The following is a 24,345-nucleotide window of genomic DNA, read 5'->3' on the forward strand; positions in this document are numbered from 1 at the left end:
GGGGTTTAGGATCCGCAAGGGAAGGAAAAGGAAACTACAGTACATTTCCAGGAAGTATTGTGGTTTTTGTTCAGGCGATAGAGAGAGCAAATGAGGTGAGTGAGTAGGAGAGAGAGGATGAGGCGTATTGGCAGGAAGCTGGGTGGTTTCAGTGGTCCCACCAAACTGTGACTGGGAGCTGATACCACCGCTCTGGACAATAAACAGAGGGTGGGAGAGGATAGGCCAGGAGGCAGGAGGCAGGAGGCTAGAGGCGGTGTTCACATGAGGATGAGAAGAGAGCTGGAGGGGAGACAAGGGATTGAAGAACAGGAGGAGAGGGAGAGCAGAAAATCGAAAAGGGGACATGAGAATAGTTGGGGGGGGCTTCTAGCTGTGAGAGTTGGATAGAGAGAAAGGCATTAGGGGATGAGTAGAGTAGAAGACTAACAACAAAGAAGAGGAGGTAGATTGAGGAAAGTTGGGGAACTTGTAAAGGGGAAAAGGAGGAGGGATAAATAAGAGGAAGGGATAGGGAAAACTCAATCAATGTAATGGAAGAAGAACACTGAACACCCACATACTCAAGGCTGTATCCTCTCACAGAAACTAGCCACTGACTCAAATAAAGCTGCATATAATTCAGCCCTGCGCCCACAGCGACACACACACACACACACACACACACACACACACACACACACACACACACACACACACACACACACACACACACACACACACACACACACACACACACACACACACACACACACACACAACACAACCATTCATCACACTGTCTGTCGTCCTGAGATAACTCTCCTCCATTTAATACATACAGGCTTTTAATTACCAGGGATTAGACAGGGTTCCTAACTACGTTCCTCTTTCATTTAGCCACATAGCACTGTGTGTGCGTCACACTACCATGGTTGTATTCAGGTTCCAAACAGCCAACGACTAATGGGTAGCCACAGTAGTGTTTAGTGACTGGATTTTAGTCATGACCAGGCAAACTGAAATAATGGAAGGCATTTACTGTTAAAGCTGTTAATTTCTACTTTGAATAAGTTGAAACCAGGACCCAACACCCTTATAATCAAGCCTTGGGAGGAAACATTCCTCGATTTACAGCTTTTTCTTACTACATTACCCAGGATGCCCTGGGTGCAAAGTAGATGCAGGGATCCCACCGCTGCCACCAACAGGCACCAGTACATCACAATGATCATGTAATCTCCTGTCTTCACCTCAGATCCCTTCAAGCCCTTCATCATCTTCTCCAACCGCCATGAGATCCGTCGTATCGACCTGAACAAGGGAGAGTTCAGCGTGCTGGTGCCTGGCCTGAGGAACACCATCGCCCTGGACTTCCACCTCGCTGAGAATGCCCTCTACTGGACCGACGTGGTGGAGGACAAGATCTACCGCGGCAAACTGTCCGAGAACGGAGGTCAGTGTCTTTTACTATGCACACATAATCTATACAGACTCTGTCCTCATTCAAGTCCACTATCACATTCATGCACACTCACTATAGTGAACGGTATGCTTTGGATTTCTCCACTCTTTACCTCTAGTTTGTATAAAGTCATTGAGACCAACAGCACCCTTCTTTGTCTTTAGTGGAGTACTCCAACTTCCATGATTTCCCAATTGCCTTCACAGTGGGGAATTCTGGGAATAGTAGTTGTACTCTGTTGTGCAGGCCTATAGCTGCTGAGGGGAAGCAGATGGTAAATAACAAAGCAGATGGTCCAGCTCCATGCCGAAAGACAAAACAAATCAATCAAACCCACACTGTCACCTTCTAAACAGGCAAAGCCAATCAATCAAAACTAAACCGCTACCTTCAAAAATGCAAAACCAATCAATCAAAGACAGTCTATAGAGCAGACGAGGCCCATTCATTACAGTAGGGAAGCATAATGAGCGCGTGTGTGTGTGTGTGTGTCTACTCCAGTCAGGATAATGACTAATAATTAGGCCGTTCTCTCTGATTAGGGACCTGTAATGGAAAAATGAATGGGTGAGAGAGGGGGATGAAAAGAATAGTTTCTTCTCCTCACTTCCTTTATTTTCGCTGGCGCCTCATGTCATGTTGTTTGCTTAGGCTCAAACGGGAGTAGAATGTATCCTGTCAGTCGTAGGCAGAGTCGTGGCTGTGTAGGTGGCATTAGATACGCTGGGGCTGCATTGGCATTAGAAACTGTCACTGTGTGATTGATGTTCATGGTACTGGTTAGACACTTTGACAACTTCTAATGACAAAAATTGAATAGGTCTACAGAAAAGGGGAAATGATCACAGCAAAGCTTCACAATCAAATGAACCACAACCTCTCCCTCCCCCCCTGCTCCAGCTCTGACTAGTTTTGACGTGGTGATCCAGTATGGCCTGGCCACTCCAGAGGGTCTTGCGGTGGACTGGATAGCAGGGAACATCTACTGGGTGGAGAGTAACCTGGACCAGATAGAAGTGGCCAAGCTGGATGGAACCATGAGGACCACCCTGCTGGCTGGGGAGGTGGAGCACCCCCGCGCCATCGCCCTGGACCCCCGCTACGGGTGAGAACCAGGACACTGCTGGGAATGGGTTAGCCTGGTCCCAGATCTGCTGGTGCTGTATTGCTAACTCCTATGTTGACAATGACCATAGGAGTTGGGAAGGCAGCACAAACCCATCTGGGACCAGGCTAGGAAGGAGTATACACACGGCCTAAAACTGAGTCTTGACTTCAGTCATTGGTTTTTGTTTTATTGGGTTTACTGGACCACATAGTTGAATTTGAACTCCCCCCCCCCCCCCCCCCCCCTTATCTCTGTAGGATTCTGTTTTGGACGGACTGGGATGCCAGTATGCCAAGGATCGAGGCAGCTTCCATGAGTGGCGAGGGAAGGAGGACCATCCATAAGGAGACAGGAAATGGGGGCTGGCCCAACGGACTCACTGTAGACTACTTGGAGCTACGCATCCTGTGGATCGACGCCAGGTCAGAGAGAGGACATACAGTGTATATACACACACACTAATATATATAATAATACAAAGGCTGTAATAAGTCACTGTATTGTGTTGTCTTCCATCCATCCTCCAGGTCTGATGCTATTTACTCAGCCAAATACGATGGTTCCGGCCTGATCGAGGTGCTGAGGGGACACGAATACCTGTCGCACCCATTCGCAGTCACTATGTACGGGGGAGAGGTTTACTGGACGGACTGGAGGACCAACACGCTGGCCAAGGCTAATAAGTGGACCGGTAACAACGTAACCGTGGTCCAGAGAACCAACACACAACCTTTTGACCTGCAGGTCTACCATCCTTCCAGACAGCCCCAAGGTAAGACACACACACACACACACACACACACACACACACACACACACACACACACACACACACACACAAACACCTGCTAACAAACTTGGTGTTTAAAAGAGGTTAGCTACTTTGAATTGACCTAGCCAGGCCTTACCTTGAATAATCTTGTGTGTTAATGAGTGCCTATCCATAAGGCTTGGCCATCCTGCTGCCATTACTTTCTAGAGAGAAACCATAGTCCCGAGTCACAGAGTGGCCACTTTGATTGACAGCTTCTCTAAGTCCATGTGTCATTCAGGAGTGTAGTGGCATCTGGCCTCCTCTGTCACAAGTGCTCACCTCAAAATGGCCACGCTCAGAAAACCATCCATTTATGGATGAGACAGATAGGCCTGCTGCCTGAGTGGTAAGAGCGGTTTATATGCACATACTGGATGATTGTAATTGATATTTTCCTCCCTCCTTCCCTCTCCTTCTCTCTTCCCCTCGCTTATCCTTTCCTCACATTTTCCTTCTCTCTTTCTCCTCGTCTCTCGCATTCCATTTCGCCCTCTTATCGCTTCTCTACCAATTCCTTTTCCCCCTCTCATTCGCTCTCCCTCCCCTTCTCTTCTCATGTCTTTCTCTACCACCCTCCATTTTCCTTGTGCTTACGCTCTACCTCTTTCTCTCTTTACCACTGTCTCTATCCCCACTCTCTCGCTCTTTCTCTCCACAGCTCCTAATCCGTGTGCAGCTAACAATGGCATAGGTCCCTGTTCTCACCTGTGTCTCATCAACTACAACCAGACCTTCTCCTGTGCCTGCCCTCATCTCATGAAGCTGGGAGCCGACAAACACACTTGCTATGGTAAACACACCTTAACACACGTGCACGTACACACACACACAATCAATCCTACACCTGGAACAGCAAGGACAAACAAAACAGCTGCTCCTACACACACACACACACACACACACACACACACACACACACACACACGTCTCTTCTACCCCCCCACACACACTTCCTCCTCCCCTGAGCTGGTAGATTGTCTCCTTCTCTGTGCTTGGCTTGGCAGAGAGGTGGACTTGCTGAGAGTGACACAGTGGGAATCGTGGTGTGTGTGTGTGAGTGATGATTCAGAGACAGGTCTCTTCTCCAGTACCCACGTACAGAGGTTTATTCTAACCACAGGGGGTCCAGAGGGAACAAACATCCCTCATGAGTGGGATCACTCCACTCTACTGACCCCCCACCCCCCCCCCCCCAGCCATGGCTTTGTGTCACAGTCCACAAACACACAGGATTATCTCCTGGATTCTGTCACTTGTGACGCCAAGAGAGTTTGAGGGGTTTAGGCCTTGTCTCTAAAGTGAAAGGGTGTGTGTGCATGAATCTGTGTATGCGTGTGTTTAGTATTCAGGGGAGCAGTTTCTATTATCTGTGGCGTAAAGGAATGGAGAGGCCCACTGTTTAAGGCTGGCATCAGCCACAACTCTCCATCATTCACTACCTAGAGTATACACACATGCCTGGGCTATCTGATCTAGACAGGCTGAGAAGAGCCAAGTACAATCAGTTAACATACACTCCTCACTCCTAGACTGCTTGTTATTGTGGGGGATTGTATTAAGTGGACTCTTAAGTGGTAAAGACATTTCACACAACCACACACGCATACTCGCGAGCACACGTGCGTGCACACACGCCATCACAATTGAACCCCTTTTCTTCCAGTCAGTCCCCGCTGTATGTCCGTTCGATCGGATCGAAGCCATACATATTCACCATAACTCCCCAAACCCACCCCTCCCTAACTCCCCTCTCCTCCCTCATTAATATGTCATGTCCTTCTCTCCCTCTCCAGAGTCCCGTCAGTTCCTGCTGTATGCCCGTCAGATAGAGATCAGGGGAGTGGACATAGACAACCCCTACTATAACTACATCATCTCCTTCACGGTGCCAGACATAGACAACGTGACCGTGGTGGACTATGATGCCGTGGAGCACCGGATCTACTGGTCAGACGTCCGAACCCAGACCATCAAGAGAGCCTTCATCAACGGCACCGGAGTGGAGACCGTGGTGTCTGCTGGTAGGGAATTTACTGTTGGAATATCTGCCCTGCTTTGGTTGAAATAGTCAAATAGCTAGTTCATACAGAATGAATGAATGAATGAATGAGTCAATCTATGAGTCCAAAAATCTGTAATTTAATTAGTTAGCATTGAGGGGTCGTTCATCCATATTAGAAACCTACATATTTGTGGGTCTCCTTGTTCGAAGACTGCGTACAGGGTAAGGAAACGCATGTCATTTAATGAACATTTAAAAACTTTTGCGTTGTCTCTTGGATAACTTTGTCTTCCCCTAGACCTGCCCAACGCTCATGGTCTGGCAGTAGACTGGGTGTCTAGGAACCTGTTCTGGACCAGCTATGATGCCAATAAGAAGCAGATCAATGTGGCCAGACTGGATGGATCATTTAAGAACGCTGTCATCCAGGGCCTGGATAAACCTCACTGTCTGGTGCTGCACCCCATACTGGGGTAGGTAGAACAGACACACATGATAAAGCTGTTTCACTGAGATCAATGCAGCGTTAAGAAATGGCTGCCAGACACCCTACTGCTTTCACCTCTAACACACACACACACTCACACACCGAGACCGTCTGACTGTCAGGCAGGCTCCCCACAGCTAGAAGTCTGCCATGATAGGCAGGGTCGTTTAGATCGTGGCTGACCTCGAGCAAAGAGCAGCCAGCTCTCCCGCTCTAGAAGGGACTCCAATTCCTCTCTCATCTCTCCCTTTTCATCTATCCCTTGTTATCTCTCTTTCCTCTTTCTCAACAGATGGCTTCTGTGCTGAAAGCCATACATTATTTATACACTGTCACACCCTGGCCGATCTCTGTGTCTCAATTTCTCTCTCTCTCTCTCGCTCTCTCTCGCTCGCTCGCTCTCTCGCTCTCTCACTCTCTCACTCTCTCCTCAATTTACTTCCCTCTAAAACTTTTTTCTGTTTTTCTCTCTTCCTTTGTCTTTTGGTCTTTAAAGAGACAAAAGCTCAGCAGGCATACATCCGCTCCTAAGATCACTAACAGACATTTCTTGTGTTTGTGTTTGTATCTCTGAGTGTGTGTGTGTGTGAGTAAGAGTGCTCTTCTTTGTCTGAGTGTGTTTGTGAGTATGTGTGGGGCGGATGCAGAGGGGATATTATCTTTGAGAATGCATCTGCCTTTTTTGTCCTTTCTCTGTTTTCTGAGAGACTTACTTAAGCTGAGGAATGTTTCCGATCTGGGCTTAGCTGCTGGCATGGGGGAAAAAGCAGAAGCAGATGCTGAAGCTGTCTCCTCTGTCCTACACACACACACACACACACACACACACACACACACACACACACACACACACACACACACACACACACACACACACACACACACACACACACACACACACACACACACACACACACACACACACACACACACACACACACTGCCTATAATGAGTCCAGGAGAGGAGGGGGCTGGGAAAAGGGGGGTAAGGGGAGAGACTGGGACGTTTAAATTGTTTGCAGGAACTGTATTCAAACGCATGATACCTAAACAGATGCAGGGTGTGGTGGACGTGGAGGGGGGGTTAAGTACCTCCTTGATTGAAATAGAGTGACACACATGCTAAAGCAATCACAAATGCACATGAATTGCCCTATATTTTTTAGACAGGCATCACATCCAAGTGTGTGTGTGCTGTCTTTGATTGCATACATTTTTCTTGTTTTTTACAATAAACAGAAACATAAATAGACAAAAGCAATAGACAAAAGGCTTTTGATAAAGTACAACTGGAATTTATATACTGTATACGATGCATTCGGAAACTATTCAGACCATTTGACTTTTTCCACATGTATTTATTTTTCCTTATTCTAAAAAGGATTCAATAGTTTTTTTCCCCTAATGAATCGACACACAATACCCCATAATGACAAAGCAAAACCAGGTTAAGAAATTTGTGCAAATTTAAAATAAAACACTTAACTGAATATCACATTAACATAAGTATTCAGACCCTTGTACTTTGTTGAAGATCCTTTGGCAGCGATTACAGCCTCGAGTCTTCTTGGGTATGACGCTACAAGCTGGGCACACCTGTATTTGGGGAATTTCTCCCGTTCTTATTTGTAGATCCTCTCAAGCTCTGTCGGGTTGGATAGGGAGTGTCGCTGCACAGCTATTTCCAGGTCTCTACAGAGATGTTCGATCGGGTTCAAGTCCGGGTTCTGGCTGGGCCACTCAAGGACATTCAGAGACTTGTCCTGAAGCCACTCCTGTGCTGTCTTGGCTGTGTGCTTAGGGTCATTGTCCTGTTGGAAGGTGAAGCTTCACCCCAGTCTGAGGTCCTGAGCACTCTGGAGTAGGTTTTTATCAAGGAGCTGGACTTTGCTCCGTTCATCTTTCCCTCGATCCTGACTAGTCTCCCAGTCCCTGCCGCTGAAAAACATCCCAACAGCATGATGCTGCCACCACTATGCTTCACCGTAGAGATGGTGCCAGGTTTCCTCCAGACCTGACACTTGGCATTAAGGCCAAAGAGTTCAATCAAACTCCAGGTGGGCTGTCATGTGCCTTTTACCCGAGGAGTGTCTTTCGTCTGGCCACTCTACCATAAAAACCTGATTGGTGGAGTGCTGCAGAGATGGGAGAATCTTCCAGAAGAACAACCATCTCCACAGAGGAACTCTAGAGCTCTGTCAGAGTGACCATCGGGTTCTTGGTCCATTTTTTGTTTAATCCACCAGAAATTACAGACCAAATATTACAAAAAAATTATGGTTAAACTCAAATATACTAATTTCTAAAATAATATATATATATGGTGGAGTTATGTAACACATGCAGCTAACAAAAATATATGGAAATGTCTGCTCAAATCAAAGTTACAACCAACTAATTGCAGCATTACCGCAAAAATGGAAGAGGCAAGTGGAAGGGGGAAGAAGTAAGGAACTTGTCTGTTGGCCCTGCATTAAAGACTAAAAGTCTACCAGTTTCATTTAAGGACCAAAACATGTACAGCTGTGCCATATAGATTCCATGGCACATGAACTGATACACAAAACGACGCTGGATTCAAAACTTTGAGTTTTTCAATTTAAATTATTATACAAAACTCTTGCAACCAATAGAATGTTATATGGGAGATACAACCATCCCAGCTCTGCAGATTTTGCTGCGAAGAGACAATCATTAGATCATTTGTTTTGGTACTGTCCAAAGCTTGTTTTTGGTCGCAGGTTCAGGAATGTCTGAAGAATTACAATGTTTACCTGGAGCTGTGATGTAAAAAGTCATAGTCAATCGATCAGTAATATAATAATACTCGTAGCAAAAATGTTTATTTTTAATTTACATTCTGTAGGAACTATGAGAATAGAAAGGTTCAGAACTTTTGTGAAACGTCACAGCGCACTTGAGAAATATATGGCGAACAGATGGGAAGGTTTGAGTGGAGCTGAAGGGTTGGACTAACAAGAACGCATGTAAACTTATACTGTCTGTAAAAGGTTCAGAACATTGTGAAACAGCACAGTGAAAAAAAGATAGCAAATAAAAATCGAAACTGGATGGTCTTCAGAGAAAGATGGGAGGAGTTGAAGGTAGCTGAAGGCTCATGGGACAAAAACAAACGAAATATACTGTGTTTGTGAAATATATATAGTGTATAATCTGGAAGTAGAGGCCTAGGTGTTGTTGTCAATTAGTTTACTCCAATAGGGGAGAGGTGGTAGGGTTAGGGGAATATAATAATGGAAAATATATTAAACAATATATTTTATATGTACACTATCGGTCAAACGTTTTAGAACACCTACTCATTCAAGGGTTTTTATTTATTTACTATTTTCTACATTGTAGAATAATAATGAAGAAAAACTATGAAATAACACATATGGAATCATGTAGTAAGCAAAAAAGTGTTGAACAAATCAAATATTTTATATTTGAGATTCTTCAAATAGCCTTGATGACAGCTTTACACACTCTTGGCATTCTCTCAACCAGCTTCACCTGGAATGCTTTTTGAACAGTCTTGAAGAGTTCCCACATATGCTGAGCACTTGTTGGCTGCTTTTCCTTCACTCTGCTTGAGGTCCAGTGAATGTGGGGGCCAGGTCATCTGATGCAGCACTCCATCACTCTCCTTCTTGGACAAATAGCCCTTACACATCTCCAGGCTGTGTTGGGTCATTGTCCTGTTGAAAAACAAATGATAGTTCCACTAAGAGCAAACCAGATGGGATGTGGTATCGCTGCAGAATACTGTGGTAGCCATGCTGGTTAAGTGTGCCTTGAATTCTAAATTTATTTTTTATTTTATTTTACCGTTATTTTACCAGGTAAGTTGACTGAGAACACGTTCTCATTTGCAGCAACGACCTGGGGAATAGTTACAGGGGAGAGGAGGGGGATGAATGAGCCAATTGTAAACTGGGGATTATTAGGTGACCATGATGGTTTGAGGGCCAGATTGGGAATTTAGCCAGGACACCGGGGTTAACACCCCTACTCTTACGATAAGTGCCATGGGATCTTTTAATGACCTCAGAGAGTCAAGACACCCGTTTAACGTCCCATCCGAAAGACGGCACCCTACACAGGGCAGTGTCCCCAATCACTGCCCTGGGGCATTGGGATATTTTTTAGACCAGAGGAAAGAGTGCCTCCTACTGGCCCTCCAACACCACTTCCAGCAGCATCTGGTCTCCCATCCAGGGCCTGACCAGGACCAACCCTGCTTAGCTTCAGAAGCAAGCCAGTAGTGGTATGCTGCTGGCATAAATCAGACAGTGTCAGCAAAGCACCATCACACCTCCACTTCCATGCTTCACGGTGGGAACCACACATGCGGAGATCATCCGTTGCAACCAAAAATCTGAAATTTGGACTCTTCAGACCAAAGGACAGATTTCCACTGGTCTAATGTCCATTGCTTGTGTTTCTTGGCCCAAGCAAGTCTCTTCTTATTATTGGTGTCGTTTAGTAGTGGTTTCTTTACAGCAATTCGACCATGAATGCCTGATTCACGCAGTCTGCTCTGAACAGTTGATGTTGAGACGTGCCTGTTACTTGAACTCAGCTGCAATTTCTGATGCTGGTAACTCTAATGAACTTATCCTCTACAGCAGAGGTAACTCTGAGTCTTCCTTTCCTGTGGCGGTCATCATGAGAGCCAGTTTCATCATAGCGCTTGATGGTTTTTGCCACTGCACTTGAAGAAACGTTCAAAGTTCTTGAAATGTTCTGCATTGACTGACCTTCATGTCTTAAAGGAATGATGGACTGTCATTTCTCTTTGCTTATTTGAGCTGTTGTTGAACTGCATTCCAGGTGACTACCTCACGAAACTGTTTGAGAGACTGTCAAGAGTGTGCAAAGCTGTCAAAGGCAAAGGGTGGCTACTTTGAAGAATCTCAAATATAAAATATATTTTGATTTGTTTAACCATTTTTTGGGGTTACTACATGATTCCATATGCGTTATCTCAAAGTGTTGATGTCTTCACTAGAAAATAGTAAAAATAAAGAAAAACCCTGGAATGAGTAGGTGTCAACATTTGACTGGTACTGTTATAACATTGATGGAAGCCACAATATCTGCAACACTAAAGCTGATCTACCCCTAAAAAAATGAATAATAATAAAAAACAATAGACATCTTAACATTTACATACAGTTCCTTCAGAATGTATTTAGACCCCTTGACTTTTCCCCAAAAAATTTACGTCACAGCCTTATTCTAAAATGGATTAAATACATTTAATTCCTCACAATACCCCATAATGACAAAGCAAAAACAGTTTTTTTGATTTTTTTGGCAAATGTATTAAAAATAAAAAACAGATACCTTATTTACATAAGTATTCAGACCCTTTGCTATGAGACTTGAAATTGAGCTCAGGTGCATCCTGTTTCCATTGATCATCCTTGAGATGTTTCTACAACCTGTTTGGAGTCCACCTGTGGTAAATTCAATTGATTGGATATGATTTGGAAAGGCACACACCTGTCTATTTAAGGTCCCACAGTTGACCGTGCGTGTCAGAGCGAAAACCAAGCTATGAGGTCGAAGGAATTGTCTGTAGAGCTCCGAGACAGGATTGTGCTGAGGCACAGATCTGGGGAATTGTACCAAAACATTTATGCAGCATTGTATGTCCCCAAGAACAGTGGCCTCCATCATTCTTAAATGGAAGAAGTTTGGAACCACCAAGACTCTTCCTAGAGCTGGCCGTCCGGCCAAACTGAGCAATAGGGGGAGAAGGGCCTTGGTCAGGGATGTGACCAAGAACCTGATTGTCACTCTGACAGAGCTCTAGAGCTCCTCTGTGGAGAATTTTCCAGAAGGACAACCATCTTTTCAGCACTCCACCAATCAAGCCTTTATGGTAGTGGCCAGACGGAAGCCAGTCCTCAATAAAAGGCACGTGAAGGCCCGCTTGGAGTTTGCCAAAAGGCACAAACAGGATTCTCTGGTCTGATGAAACCAATATTGAACTATTTGGCCTTAATGCAAAGTGTCACGTCTGGAGGAAACCTGGCACCATCCCTAAGCTGAATCATGATGGCAGCATCAGTCTGTAGGGATGTTTTTCAGCGGCAGGAACTGGGAGACTAGGATCGAGGTAAAGATGAACGGAGCAAAGTACAGAGAGATTGTTGATGAAAACCTGCTCCAGAATGCTCAGGACCTCAGACTGGGGTGAAGATTCACCTTCCAACAGGACAACAACCCTAAGCACACAGCCAAGACAATGCAGGAGTGGCTTCAGGACAAGTCTCTGAATGTTCTTGAGTGGCCCAGCCAGAGCCTGGACTTAAACCCAATCCAACATCTCTGGAGAGACCTGGAAATAGCTGTGCAGCAACACTCCCCATCTAACCTGACAGAGATCGAAAGGATCCGCAGAGAAGAGTTGGAGAAAGTCCCCAAATACAGGTGTGCCAAGCTTGTAGGGTCATACCCAGAAGACTCAATGCTGTAATCACTGCCAAACATTAAAATTATAAATAATTTGATTCTTCCATTTTCTTAACGTTGGAGTATCATTTGACTTCCGGTATTTAAGTAATAGCTACTTCAAAATAAGTGACGGAAATTATATTGTCCAACCCATTGGGTATCTCCTCACACCCTCATATGCCATGTCTTGAAATATGCAGTCAGACGAATTAAAAGTAAATTTACATTGTAAAACTTCTGACAACTAACTTTCTAACTACGCCCATAACTTTTTGACTTCATAGCACTCCCAGAAGGCATGAATTATTAAGTCATTGTTAGTTTTACACTTAAGACATGACTCTGCCGTTGTGTTGTAGAATTTGTGAATTTTGTCTCTTGTATAATACATCCTATACATTAGTTTATACTTGATTTAGTGTACAACTGTAATTTTGTTAGTTATTTTCCAAAACCCCCTTCATCTTGTGCCAATATCAGTTATTTTTAAGTATCGGTTCCAATAGTTAATATTTTTTTCTAAGAGATTGTCAGTTGGATATACAAAATCTTGCAGAGAGCCTATCTTATCATATGAGTATATTATTCTGACTGAAATGGGATTCCCTCAACATTGCACTGATGTCCAAAAGCTTTCACGTCGAAATTTTGCGATACATTTGAAAATGTCTACATTGGTCAGTCCAAAATTGCTTTTTCATTCTGTCATGGAAATAAGTGTATGTCCTGTTACCACATCATTTACAGTTTCTATGTTTCTAGTTTTCCATGTGGGCCAATTCATCTGTGAATTCTGATTGCATGTGTTTCTGTACGTGTTTATTTTTTATGAGTTTGTTTCAGCCCAATTTTGTGTAGCCTACATATGCCTCTGTGAGGGAGAGGGAGGGAGCGAGAGAATTTCAGAGAAATGAATGGCGAGAAAGAGAAGCCATTTATGGGGCATTAAATTTGAATGCAGTGAATCTCAATTGCTGCAGGACTCTACACTAGCCCATCCCCACTGACATGTTTTCTGCTTGGCCTAACCCAATCAACATCCACACACACTGTTCTAAGCTAGCCTTTACCCTGCAATAAAAACTGTCTCCTGTACTTTATACCCAATGAAAGATGCTGCTGTTAAAACACAGGGCACGTTTTTACATAGATTGTAAACTAGATATATAACTACATACATTTACATCTGTCAAGGAGATGTTCAGTAGATAAATATTCCATGTGGGAGCTCCACATGTGTAGCTGTTGATGGTTTTGCTAGTTTTAAACAATTCCCTTCTCACTTATAAAAAAACAAGTATGAACGTTGTTGTGATGGGTGTTGTCTAATTGTGTGTGAAAACAGAATAATAGTTTTCACAAATAGTTTTAATGATAGCACACTGTTAGGCGCTGTCCAGGCTAACGAACGGCAGGTCTTGTCACTTCTAGTGCTTTCAGTAGCATGATGTATTGATATTCTCTCTCTCTCTCTCTCTCTCTCTCTCTCTCTCTCTCTCTCTCTCTCTCTCTCTCTCTCTCTCTCTCTCTCTCTGTCTCTCTCTCTCTCTCTGTCTCTCTCTGTCTCTCTCTGTCTCTCTCTGTCTCTCTCTGTCTGTCTGTGTGTCTGTCTGTCTGTGTGTCTGTGTGTGTGTGTGTGTGTTCCAGGAAGCTGTACTGGACAGATGGAGACAACATCAGCATGGCAAACACAGACGGCAACAACCGCAGTGTCCTCTTCACCAATCAGAAAGGCCCAGTGGGTGAGTGGCTCTGGGGAAAAAATAGTGTACTATATATAAGGAATACATTGCAATTTAGGATACAGCCATAATGTTCCTCCCTGTCTGTCTCCAGGTCTGTCCATAGACTTTGACACAGAGCAGTTGTACTGGGTCAGCTCAGGGAACAGCACCATCAGCCGCTGTAAGCTGGATGGTTCGGGTCTGGAGGTTCTGGAGGGGGTCAAGGGCAAACTGACCAAGGCCACAGCTCTGGCCATCATGGGTATGTAACATGGCTCCACTCTCACTAGGACTGTACATTCTGCCTCCTAGCTGCCTTTAGCGTTCTGTCCCGAAGAGTTTGAATACTCAGAAAGGGAGCTACAGTGGGTCTCAACATCGGTTCTTTGTGTGATCATAGTATGAGTACGATAGGTCATTTTGATTGGCCCACTTGTGTGAAGAGATTAAATGATGTCATGTTGTGATTGGCTGTTGTGTGTAGGGGACAAGCTATGGTGGGCGGACCAGGGGACTGACCAGATAGGAACCTGTGACAAGCGTGACGGAGGGAACTGGAAGGTCCTGAGAAACAGCACCTCAGCCATGATGCACTTGAAGATCTACAACGAGACCGTGCAGAAAGGTATTTATGTGTGTTTGCGTGTGTGTTTGCGTGTGGGTGTGGGTGTGGGTGTGTGTTTGCGTGTGGGTGTACATCATGCTTGGGAACCATGGTAGCTATAAATTAGAAATAACCATTTTAATCTATGTGAAAATGTTTGTTTGTGTTTTTGTGCGTTGTGTTTCCAGGCACCAATCTGTGCAGTAATAGCAATGGAGACTGTTCCCAGCTGTGCCTGCCCACCTCCCCCACCACACGAGCCTGCATGTGTACCGCTGGATACAGCCTCAGGAGTGGACAACAGTCCTGCGAGGGTAAGACACACACCGTGAACATTTTGTTTGGATCTTTATTCTGATATTTGAAAGGTCATAGATGCCTGGTCTTGCAGTCATGGAAACAAAACATTACTTCAGTTTTTAGTCAAACAAACACAAGCTACATTTGGATGTGCTATATTTAGCAAAACCAAGATTAATATAATAAACTCAGCAAAAAAAGAAACATCCCTTTTTCAGGACCCTGTCTTTCAAAAATAATTCGTAAAAATCCAAATAACTTCACAGATCTTCATTGTACAGGGTTTAAACACTGTTCCCCGTGCTTGTTCAATGAACCATAAACAATGAATGAACATACACCTGTGGAATGGTCGTTAAGACACTAACAGCTTACAGACGGTAGGCAATTAAGGTCACAGTTATGAACACTTGGGACACTAAAGAGGCCTTTCTACTGACTCTGGAAAAACACCAAAAGAAAGATGCCCAGGGTCCCTGCTCACCTGCGTGAACGTGCCTTAGGCATGCTGCAAGGAGGCATGAGGCCTGCAGATGTGGCCAGGGCAATACATTGCTATGTCCGTACTGTGAGAGGCCTAAGACAGCGCTACAGGGAGACAGGACGGACAGCTGATTGTCCTCGCAGTGACAGACCACGTATAACAACACCTGCACCGGATTGGTACATTCAAACATCACACCTGCGGGACAGGTAGAGGATGGCAACAACAACTGCCCGAGTTACACCAGGAACGCACAATCCCTCCATCAGTGCGCAGACTGTCCGCAATAGGCTGAGAGAGACTGGACTGAGGGCTTGTAGGCCTGTTGTAAGGCAGGTTCTCACCAGATATCACCGGCAACAACGTCGCCTATGGGCACAAACCCACTGTCACTGGACCAGACAGGACTGGCAAAAAGTGCTCTTCACTGACGAGTCGCGGTTTTGTCTCACCAGGGGTGATGGTCGGATTCACGTTTATCGTCGAAGGAATGAGCGTTACACCGAGGTCTGTACCCTGGAGCGGGATCGATTTGGAGGTGGAGGGTCCATCATGGTCTGGGGCGGTGTGTCACACCGGACTGAGCTTGTTGTCATTGCAGGCAATCTCAACACTGTGTGTTACAGGGAGGACATCCTCCTCCTTCATGTGGTACCCTTCCTGCAGGCTCATCCTGACATGATTCTCCAGCATGACAATGCCACCAGCCATACTGCTCGTTCTGTGCGTGATTTCCTGCAAGACAGGAATGTCAGTGTTCTGCCATAGCCAGCGAAGAGCCCGGATCTCAATCCCATTGAGCACGTCTAGGACCTGTTGGATTGGATGGGATGGTGAGGGCTAGGGCCGTCCCCCCCCAGTAATGAAACTTGCAGGTGCCTTGGTGGAAGAGTGGAGTAACATCTCACAGCAAGAACTTGTAATTCGGGTGCAGTCCATGAGGAGGAGATGCACTGCAGTACTTAATGCAGCTGGTGGCCACATCAGATACTGATTGTTACTTTTGATTTTGATCCCCCCCCCCCCCTTTGTTCAGGGAATACATTATTCCATTTCTTTTAGTCACATGTCTGTAGAACTTGTTCAGTTTATGTCTCAGTTGTTGAATCTTGTTATGTTCATACAAATATTTACACATGTTACGTTTGCTGAAAATAAACACAGTTGACAGTGGGATGAGTTTATAATCTCATAATCATTCATTTGTTTTCATCTGGAAATATTCCATGTTTTGTACTGCCACTGACCTCTTAGTGTGTCCAGAGATAAACTTTGGGTAATGTTTCACTCGGTCTCAGGAGTGGGCTCCTTCCTGCTCTACTCTGTTCATGAGGGCATCCGTGGCATCCCCCTGGACCCCTCGGACAAGTCAGATGCTCTGGTGCCAGTGTCGGGCACCTCCCTCGCTGTGGGCATAGACTTCCATGCAGGTAGGGACACACATACACACACCTTGGAGGGAGGGGTTTTCAAACACTATAGAAAACCAAAATCGAGTTTATTTTAGATCGGTAGTGATGAAAAATATCTTGTCATGAAAATATGCTGAATCTAGCCAGTATAATAGGTGTATTCCACATGAACATGTTAATGAAGGAGTATAATGGGTATAGTAGATCTACTGTTCTGTACTGATGGCTCTCCTCTCCCCTCCAGACAATGATACGATCTACTGGGTGGACATGGGCCTGAGCACCATCAGCAGAGCTAAGAGAGACCAGACCTGGAGAGAAGATGTGGTCACTAACGGCATCGGCAGAGTGGAGGGCATCGCTGTGGACTGGATCGCTGGTGAGGCGCGCTCACACATATACACACATGCATGCAGACTCATACGCGCACATGTACAGACTGTACACACACACACACACACACACACACACACACACACACACACACACACACACACACACACACACACACACACACACACACACACACATCTGTCACAGACTCATGGCTGACACGCTTCGCAGCCTTACAGAAGAGAGATGAGACTCATTCTGATCACATCTTCACCTATGCAAGGGAAGGGAGGGTGAGAGAAGGCCAGGGAGAGAAATACAGTCAGAGGGAGGGAGAAGCTTACAAAGGAGGAGAAAGAGGAAGAGGGTTAGACCGAGGAGATGGGAAGAAGCCCAGATAGATAGGTGCCTCTATAGCCCAGATAGGTGCCTGTATAACTTAGGTCACATGACATGGGTGCGTACAGAGCGAAGCCTTACTGCAGGATGAGTAATGAACACTGCAGCATCCCATCAGCCCTCTGAGGTTACGCTGGGAAACCCTGTTAACACCACAGCACCAACACAACAACACGGCAGCATTATCCATTTGCCAAGTTGTATTAGGTGTCATATACATTGAAAATGTATAGAACTTTATTTATCCCAAAACCTACAGTAACCTTCCACGGAACTACTTTATCAGTTAGACTCTTCTGGTTGATCCCATTAATGTTGTTGTACTGTAAAGCATGTTGATTGTTTAAAATACACTGTAGCAAAAGTGTGAGTGGTTTGTATTGCTGTTGTATTTTGTGTTGGTGCTCTGTCCCTCCATAGGGAACATCTACTGGACTGACCAGGGCTTTGATGTGATTGAGGTGGCCAGACTCAACGGCTCCTTCCGCTACGTGGTCATCTCCCAGGGCCTGGACAAGCCCCGCGCCATCACTGTCCACCCAGAAAAGGGGTGAGCATGGGGGAGGGGGGTTGACCTCTGCTGCCAAGGCAGCAGCTACTTTTCCTGGGGTCCAAACACATTAATGCAAAAGATAAAACAGAACATCATATTAACATTATTACACCACTACATATCTACAATGCACATAGTATAATACCACCATACAACAGAATTACAATGTAGGTGTATGTAGAGTGCGTGTACTAGCACTTGTGGTTGTACCCGTGTGTGTGTCTCTTCACAGTCCCTGCTGTTCCATAAGGTGTTACCTGATGTGGAATAGAGTTCCATGTAGTCATGGCTCTATGTAGTACTGTGTGCCTCCCATAGTCTGTTCTGGATTTGTGGACTGTGAAGAGACCTCTGGTGACATGTCTTGTGGGGTATGCATGGGTGTCTGAGCTGTGTGCTAGTAGTTTAAATAGACACCTCGGTGCATTCAGCTTGTCAACACTTCTTACAAAAACAAGTAGTGATGAAGTCAATCTCTCCTCCACTTTGAGCCATGAGAGATTGACATGATTGACATATCATTAAGGGCCAGCTGTACTGCCCAGTTTTGAGACAATAGTAATTTTCCTAAGTCCCTCTTTCTGGCACCTGACCACACGACTGAACAATAGTCCAGGAACGACAAAACTAGGGCCTGTAGGACCTGCCTTGTTGATATTGTTGTTAAGAAGGCAGAGCAGTGCTTTATGATCGACAGACTTCTCCCCATCTTAGCTACTGTCGTATCAATAGGTTTTGACCATGACCGTTTACAATCCAGGGTTACTCCAAGTAGTTTAGTCACCTCAATAAGGGGAAAGTGACCTCACTCTTATGCTCTCTCTATGTATGTGTGTTTGCGTGTGTACAGGTACCTGTTCTGGACAGAGTGGGGTCAGTACCCACGGATCGAGAGGTCTCGTCTGGATGGGTCTCAGAGAGCTGTACTAGTCAACGTCAGCATCAGCTGGCCTAATGGCATCTCCATAGACTACCGGGTACAGTATAACACCCACACAAACACACAGACAAATAACCACCACAACCCACACAAACACACAGACAAATAACCACCACAACCCACATAAACACACAGACAAATAACCACCACAACACACACAAACTGAGCTCCCTGTCCTGATATGTGTGTGCAGGAGGGTCTTCTGTACTGGTGTGACGCTCGTACAGACAAGATAGAGCGTATCAACCTGGAGACCGGAGAGAACAGAGAGGTGGTGCTGGCTAACAACAACATGGACATGTTCTCTGTCTCTGTGTTTGAGAAATACATCTATTGGAGTGACAGGTATGTCTCTATCTCTCTCTCTCTCTATCTCTCTCTCCCTCTCTCTCTGACATTCACTCTTCCACCTATTCATTGTATAGAATGAATTCACTCCCTCTCGCCATAATCTGTCACCTTGCTTCTCAGCTGTTGTCTCCCTCACCCTTTCTATTTCTGCACTGATGCCATGTCTCTTTCGCTCTTTCTGACATTCTTTCCAGCATGTATTTAATGTCACCTAATTTATTCACTCCATCTTTCTCACTCATCTTTCACCTTCCTTTTCAGCCGGTGTCTCCCTCACTCCTTCTTTTACTTAGTCCGTCTCTCTCTCCCTGATGTCATGTCTCTCTCTCTCTCTGTCTGGCCTGTATCAGGACTCATGCCAATGGCTCCATAAAGAGGGGCAGCAAAGACAACGCTACAGATTCTGTGCCTCTGCGCACTGGCATCGGAGTACAGCTCAAAGACATCAAAGTGTTCAACCGGGCCAGGCAGCAAGGTGGGCAGTGTGTGGATGTGTTCGTTTAGAGAGTCTACTCAGAGATGATTTATAGGGGCAGTAATGCTGCAAAGTTTGGTAATACAATTATTTGAGATCCCCAAACCCATTAAAGATTTTATTCAGAATACCATTTAATGTGATATTTTTCAAATGTTTCATATTTGAATTATCTGCCGATTTTATTGAGAGGGAAAAGAATATCTACAGTGAATATGAAATATGTTTCCCCTATACACAGGAACGAATGTTTGTAAGGATAACAACGGCGGCTGCCAGCAACTGTGTCTTTTCCGTGGCAACGCAGAACGTACATGTGCCTGTGCTCACGGCATGTTGGCCGAGGACGGACGGGGTTGCCGTGACTACGACGGCTACCTACTCTACTCGGAACGGACCATTCTAAAGAGCGTTCACCTATCGGATGAAGAGAACCTAAATGCTCCTATAAAAGCGTTTGAGGATCCTGAACACATGAAGAACGTTATAGCTCTGACGTTTGACTACCGTGGAGGAGGAGGGAAAGGAGCCAATCGCATCTTCTTTAGTGACATCCACTTTGGAAACATCCAGCAGATCAATGATGATGGCTCGGACCGCAAGACACTGGTGGAAAGTAAGTTACTCACCCTCCTCTCTCCTCTCTTATTCATCCAATCAAAATAAGCATTTCGCTGCACCTTTTATACCTGCTGTAATCTGTGTATGTGATTAACATTTTATTTTAAAACATTGTTTTATTTGATCTGTTATCATGCCCCTAATCCTATAGCAACCCATGTCCTATTTCCCCTCATAACCCATAATCCATTGATTTATTCTGTTTTCAATGCTAATTGATAAGGCCAAGTGAATGTAGGGAAGCACTAGTTATGTTATTTGGCTGAAGTTTGAGAAATGTGCTAAAACATTTTCCCTCTGTTAGACGGCTCTCTCTCCCTCCCATTCATTAAGCAGCATCTTTCATCCTCCTCTCCTCCTCCTCCTTCACTAAGAACAAACCCTATTTGGTGGCAGAACCCCCCCCCCCCCTCCCCCAATGGGTAGCATTCTCCAGGAAGAAACAGCTGGGGCTCAAAACAAAACTTGTTTTGGACCTCCAACTGAAACATGGCAGGAAAACCTAGTGGCCAACTATTATTTCTGAGAGTCTGGAAAACAAAGTGGAAAGCTTTCATATCTACCTCAGTTTGGGAACACACTGTACACAACAACATAAACCAGATTGAGGCACAGCTAGACCTTCATTCTCTTTATCTCAGAAGAACATAGCAGAAAGAAACAACAATCGCTGTAGAATGGTATTAATGTGTAAAAGAGCTCACATCCTTTAAAGCTTTCTCTTGTTTTTTTTACAAGCATAAATGTATTTCTCCCGGATGTCTATGTTCTTTGCCATGTCCCAGGAGGCCCTCTAGACAGAGGCCTTTGATTCTCAGTGTTCAGATCCTCCTTTTAGACTGTTGTCTCACAGTGGGGAGGCTCTTTACTTCAAGTGCTGTCCCTCAATTGAACCTTGGAGCTCGAGCTTTTTACCACAGCTTAGTGGGATAGTTGTGTACTGAAGTAGCAGTGAGATTTGGGTGGAAATGGTTTTGTAGTTTAGTCCTGTAGAGATGTTACTATGACACTTTTTGTAGTTCTTCCCACAAGCTCTCAGACAACAGATGTTCAACCCACATCCAGTTTGTCATGGACACACAGCTTAACCTTAGAGATTTAGATACATGTCCACAAGTCTTGTATAGTTGTCTGTTGTCACGGTTACTGACCCCCACCCATGGCACCTCTGCGACCCAGCTCCAGCAGGTCCTGTCTGAACTTCTGGGACATGAGGACGTAGAGGATGGGGTTGGCCACGGTAGAGGAGGTGGCCGTGATGCGGGCGAACACGCTGAAGGGCCCGAAGCGGGGTGATGACCCCGTGGCCCCATGGCTGCCTCCACCCAGGAGGGCAAAGGTTAGGACGTAGGAGGGCAACCAGCACAGGGTAAAGGCCAGCACCAGCAGGGCCGAAGTCTGGGTCACTTTCCGTTGGTATCGCTCCACCTGGGGCGCTCGGCTGTCCCTCCGACTCCGCCACAGGAACATGTAGATCCCGCTGTAGGCCACAGCGATGACGCCCAGTGGCAGGGCGAAGGACAGCAAGAATTGGCAGGCTCCATAGGCCAGCTGGCCGTTGTGCGACAGGAAGTTGAAGCAGGCCAGGCTGTCGGGGGCGATGCGCCGGGCACCCACAGAGCGGAAGGCCAGCTGTGGGGCAGCCAGGGCACAAGCGGGAAGCCAGAGAGCAGCGGAGGTCAGCGCCACGCGGCGAGGAGTAAGAAGGCGGTAGGCCTGGGTTGGCTCCACCACGGTCAGATACCGCGTTACGGCCAGGGCGGCCAGCGTGAAGGCACTAGCCGAGGAGCAGGCGGCGCCCAGGAAGCTCACCAGCCGACACAGGAAGTCCCCGAAGGGCCAGTGCTGCATCGCTATGGCGACGGTGTGGAAGGGCAGCATGGAGAGGAGGAGAAGGTCGGCCGCACTCAGGGCCAGCAGGAGGGTGTCTGTCCCTGTCCCTGTCATGTTCCCCTGGTTGTGTTGACCCCTCGGACCTGCCCTTCTTCTACGACGACCACACAGGATGACCATCACCAGGGAGTGCCCCGTCACACCCAGCACCAGGATCAGGACATCCATCACTAGAACCAGGACCAGCTCCACACTGCCGACCCCAGTCTCCTCGTCACCAGAACCACTGTCATTACTCCACACAGATCCATTATCTGCCATGGAGAGGACAGACAGACCAGCTTATAGGGGCTACTCCTTAGTCCTTACACTGAGCCTAGAGTTGATACAGTGAAGCAGTGATGACTGATGAGACAAAATCCTAGCAGCAAAATCCTAGCAGCAAGATGACACTCCCATGGGTCGATATCTACCGGCTGTAAAAACTAGGCTTCTGCTTATGACTGATCAACTAGCCACTGATAACAAAGCGTGTGGGAATTATTATTGAAACGGAGAGTCGATAACACTAAGGTGTGCCATCAACAGGAACATTCAGCAAATTTGACATTACATAGGTTCTCAAAGTTAATTCTTCTGACCATAACCACTCTGAAGTTGCCCTCCTGTCAATTAGGATTCGATGGGTTTGTCTCTCTCAGTATTTTCCTCGCCATAGTCCAGAAACTCACGGTAGAAAAGTGTGTAGTTTTTTTTCTTCTGAAGTGTTTACCTTTCCAAAAAATGTCCTTTGAAAGACTACTGATGAGTGACTGTTACCAGTCACGTGATTGAGGTCTCCCACAATTCCAATCAAGCCTTTATAGTCCTGCCAATCAGCTCTGCCTTTGTCCTAGTCCCTCCAAAGAAAGGAGAGAACATAGACATCAGCCCCCCTCCGTTGACGTTTGCGATGCTATTGATTTGGCATCCAGCTAGCCGCCGGGCTCTCAGTCTCTCCCCAGGACTATGTCCGTCTGACAGTGGTGGCCGGCTGGGTCTAAACTCTCTGGATGGCTCTGTATCCTGTCAGCTCACATCAGAAAGCCTCTGCATGACGCCTCAATCAGTCTTCTACTGCTAAGTCATCGACAGTCTGCCTATTCAAAGCCCACAGGAAGGAATCTCTGGAGAGATAGAGGGAGAGAAGCAGAGTGCTGTAGGAGAGGCAGGTATATGAGCTTGAAGAAAGAGGTGAATCACAGTAAATAACATGTGAACTCTGGACTGCTCTGTACTGTATGGCTTTGACAGTGCCAACGCAAGAGGGAGATGGGTTGGTCTTTTGTCAATGGGAGGACCTGTTCAGGACAATCAAAGCCTTTCACAGAGTTTGACACACACACACACACACACACACAGCCACACTCTGTACTTGTGCTTGTGACATTACAACTTCAAACTTGAGAAATCAGGGTAATTGTTTACCTTTGCCCTGAGAGCAAACACTCAGCTAGAGTGTTGTGGTCTGTTATCACACCAGGGTTAAGTGCCATAAAACTCTGTGTGTGCGTGTGTTAGTATGCGTGTGTCATTCCACCTCAAAAAGCACAAGAAAGAGGATTTCGACACCCATCTCAGATTGTTCTGAAATGGTTTCTGTTGTTAGAAAACAGATAAGAGTTAGCATTCCTGGAACATTGTTTAAATATAATTTGATCTCTGAGAAATGAAACGAATTGTTTGCACCCAAATTTGACATTTTAATTTATAGGATTCATATCATATTCAATAAATATAGTACCTAACATCCCATTTGGACCATAATTCTTCCTAACAATGAGTAAGACATGAGGAATACAATACAATTGTGAATAGCCACCCACGCCAATCCCACCCCAACAAAGTAGTATGGAGCTGCTGCTTAATCACAATTTATTTCCATGAGCAAAAAGCAATTGGTTTTCCACCCAAAGTTGCAAAGAATATGTTGTGAGCCGTTGAATAAACACTG

At 45.7% G+C, this 24,345-nt stretch overlaps 2 protein-coding genes across 8 annotated transcripts in view; one reads left to right on the forward strand and one right to left on the reverse strand.

Annotated features, from left to right (window-relative positions):
- LOC129846683 (low-density lipoprotein receptor-related protein 1-like) overlaps positions 1–24,345 on the forward strand; it is a 168,011-nt gene that overhangs the window by 104,422 nt on the left and 39,244 nt on the right. For all 7 annotated transcript variants that reach the window (XM_055914578.1, XM_055914580.1, XM_055914582.1 and 4 more), the window contains exons 24-41: positions 1,238–1,435; positions 2,345–2,549; positions 2,810–2,974; positions 3,080–3,324; positions 4,025–4,156; positions 5,160–5,387; positions 5,667–5,841; positions 13,971–14,065; positions 14,160–14,309; positions 14,532–14,672; positions 14,840–14,965; positions 16,734–16,865; positions 17,092–17,226; positions 18,000–18,129; positions 18,983–19,109; positions 19,266–19,417; positions 19,774–19,898; positions 20,140–20,514. In XM_055914578.1, the coding sequence (XP_055770553.1) occupies positions 1,238–1,435; positions 2,345–2,549; positions 2,810–2,974; positions 3,080–3,324; positions 4,025–4,156; positions 5,160–5,387; positions 5,667–5,841; positions 13,971–14,065; positions 14,160–14,309; positions 14,532–14,672; positions 14,840–14,965; positions 16,734–16,865; positions 17,092–17,226; positions 18,000–18,129; positions 18,983–19,109; positions 19,266–19,417; positions 19,774–19,898; positions 20,140–20,514 (3,036 nt within the window). The remainder of the gene's footprint in view (positions 1–1,237; positions 1,436–2,344; positions 2,550–2,809; positions 2,975–3,079; positions 3,325–4,024; positions 4,157–5,159; positions 5,388–5,666; positions 5,842–13,970; positions 14,066–14,159; positions 14,310–14,531; positions 14,673–14,839; positions 14,966–16,733; positions 16,866–17,091; positions 17,227–17,999; positions 18,130–18,982; positions 19,110–19,265; positions 19,418–19,773; positions 19,899–20,139; positions 20,515–24,345) is intronic.
- LOC129846767 (delta-type opioid receptor) lies at positions 21,568–22,754 on the reverse strand. The gene has a single exon (XM_055914633.1). It carries the CDS (start codon positions 22,671–22,673, stop codon positions 21,663–21,665), a length of 1,011 nt encoding a protein of 336 aa, XP_055770608.1. The 5' UTR covers positions 22,674–22,754; the 3' UTR covers positions 21,568–21,662.

Source organism: Salvelinus fontinalis, chromosome 3 (assembly GCF_029448725.1).
Source record: "Salvelinus fontinalis isolate EN_2023a chromosome 3, ASM2944872v1, whole genome shotgun sequence".
In the NCBI taxonomy this organism is placed as follows: domain Eukaryota; kingdom Metazoa; phylum Chordata; class Actinopteri; order Salmoniformes; family Salmonidae; genus Salvelinus; species Salvelinus fontinalis.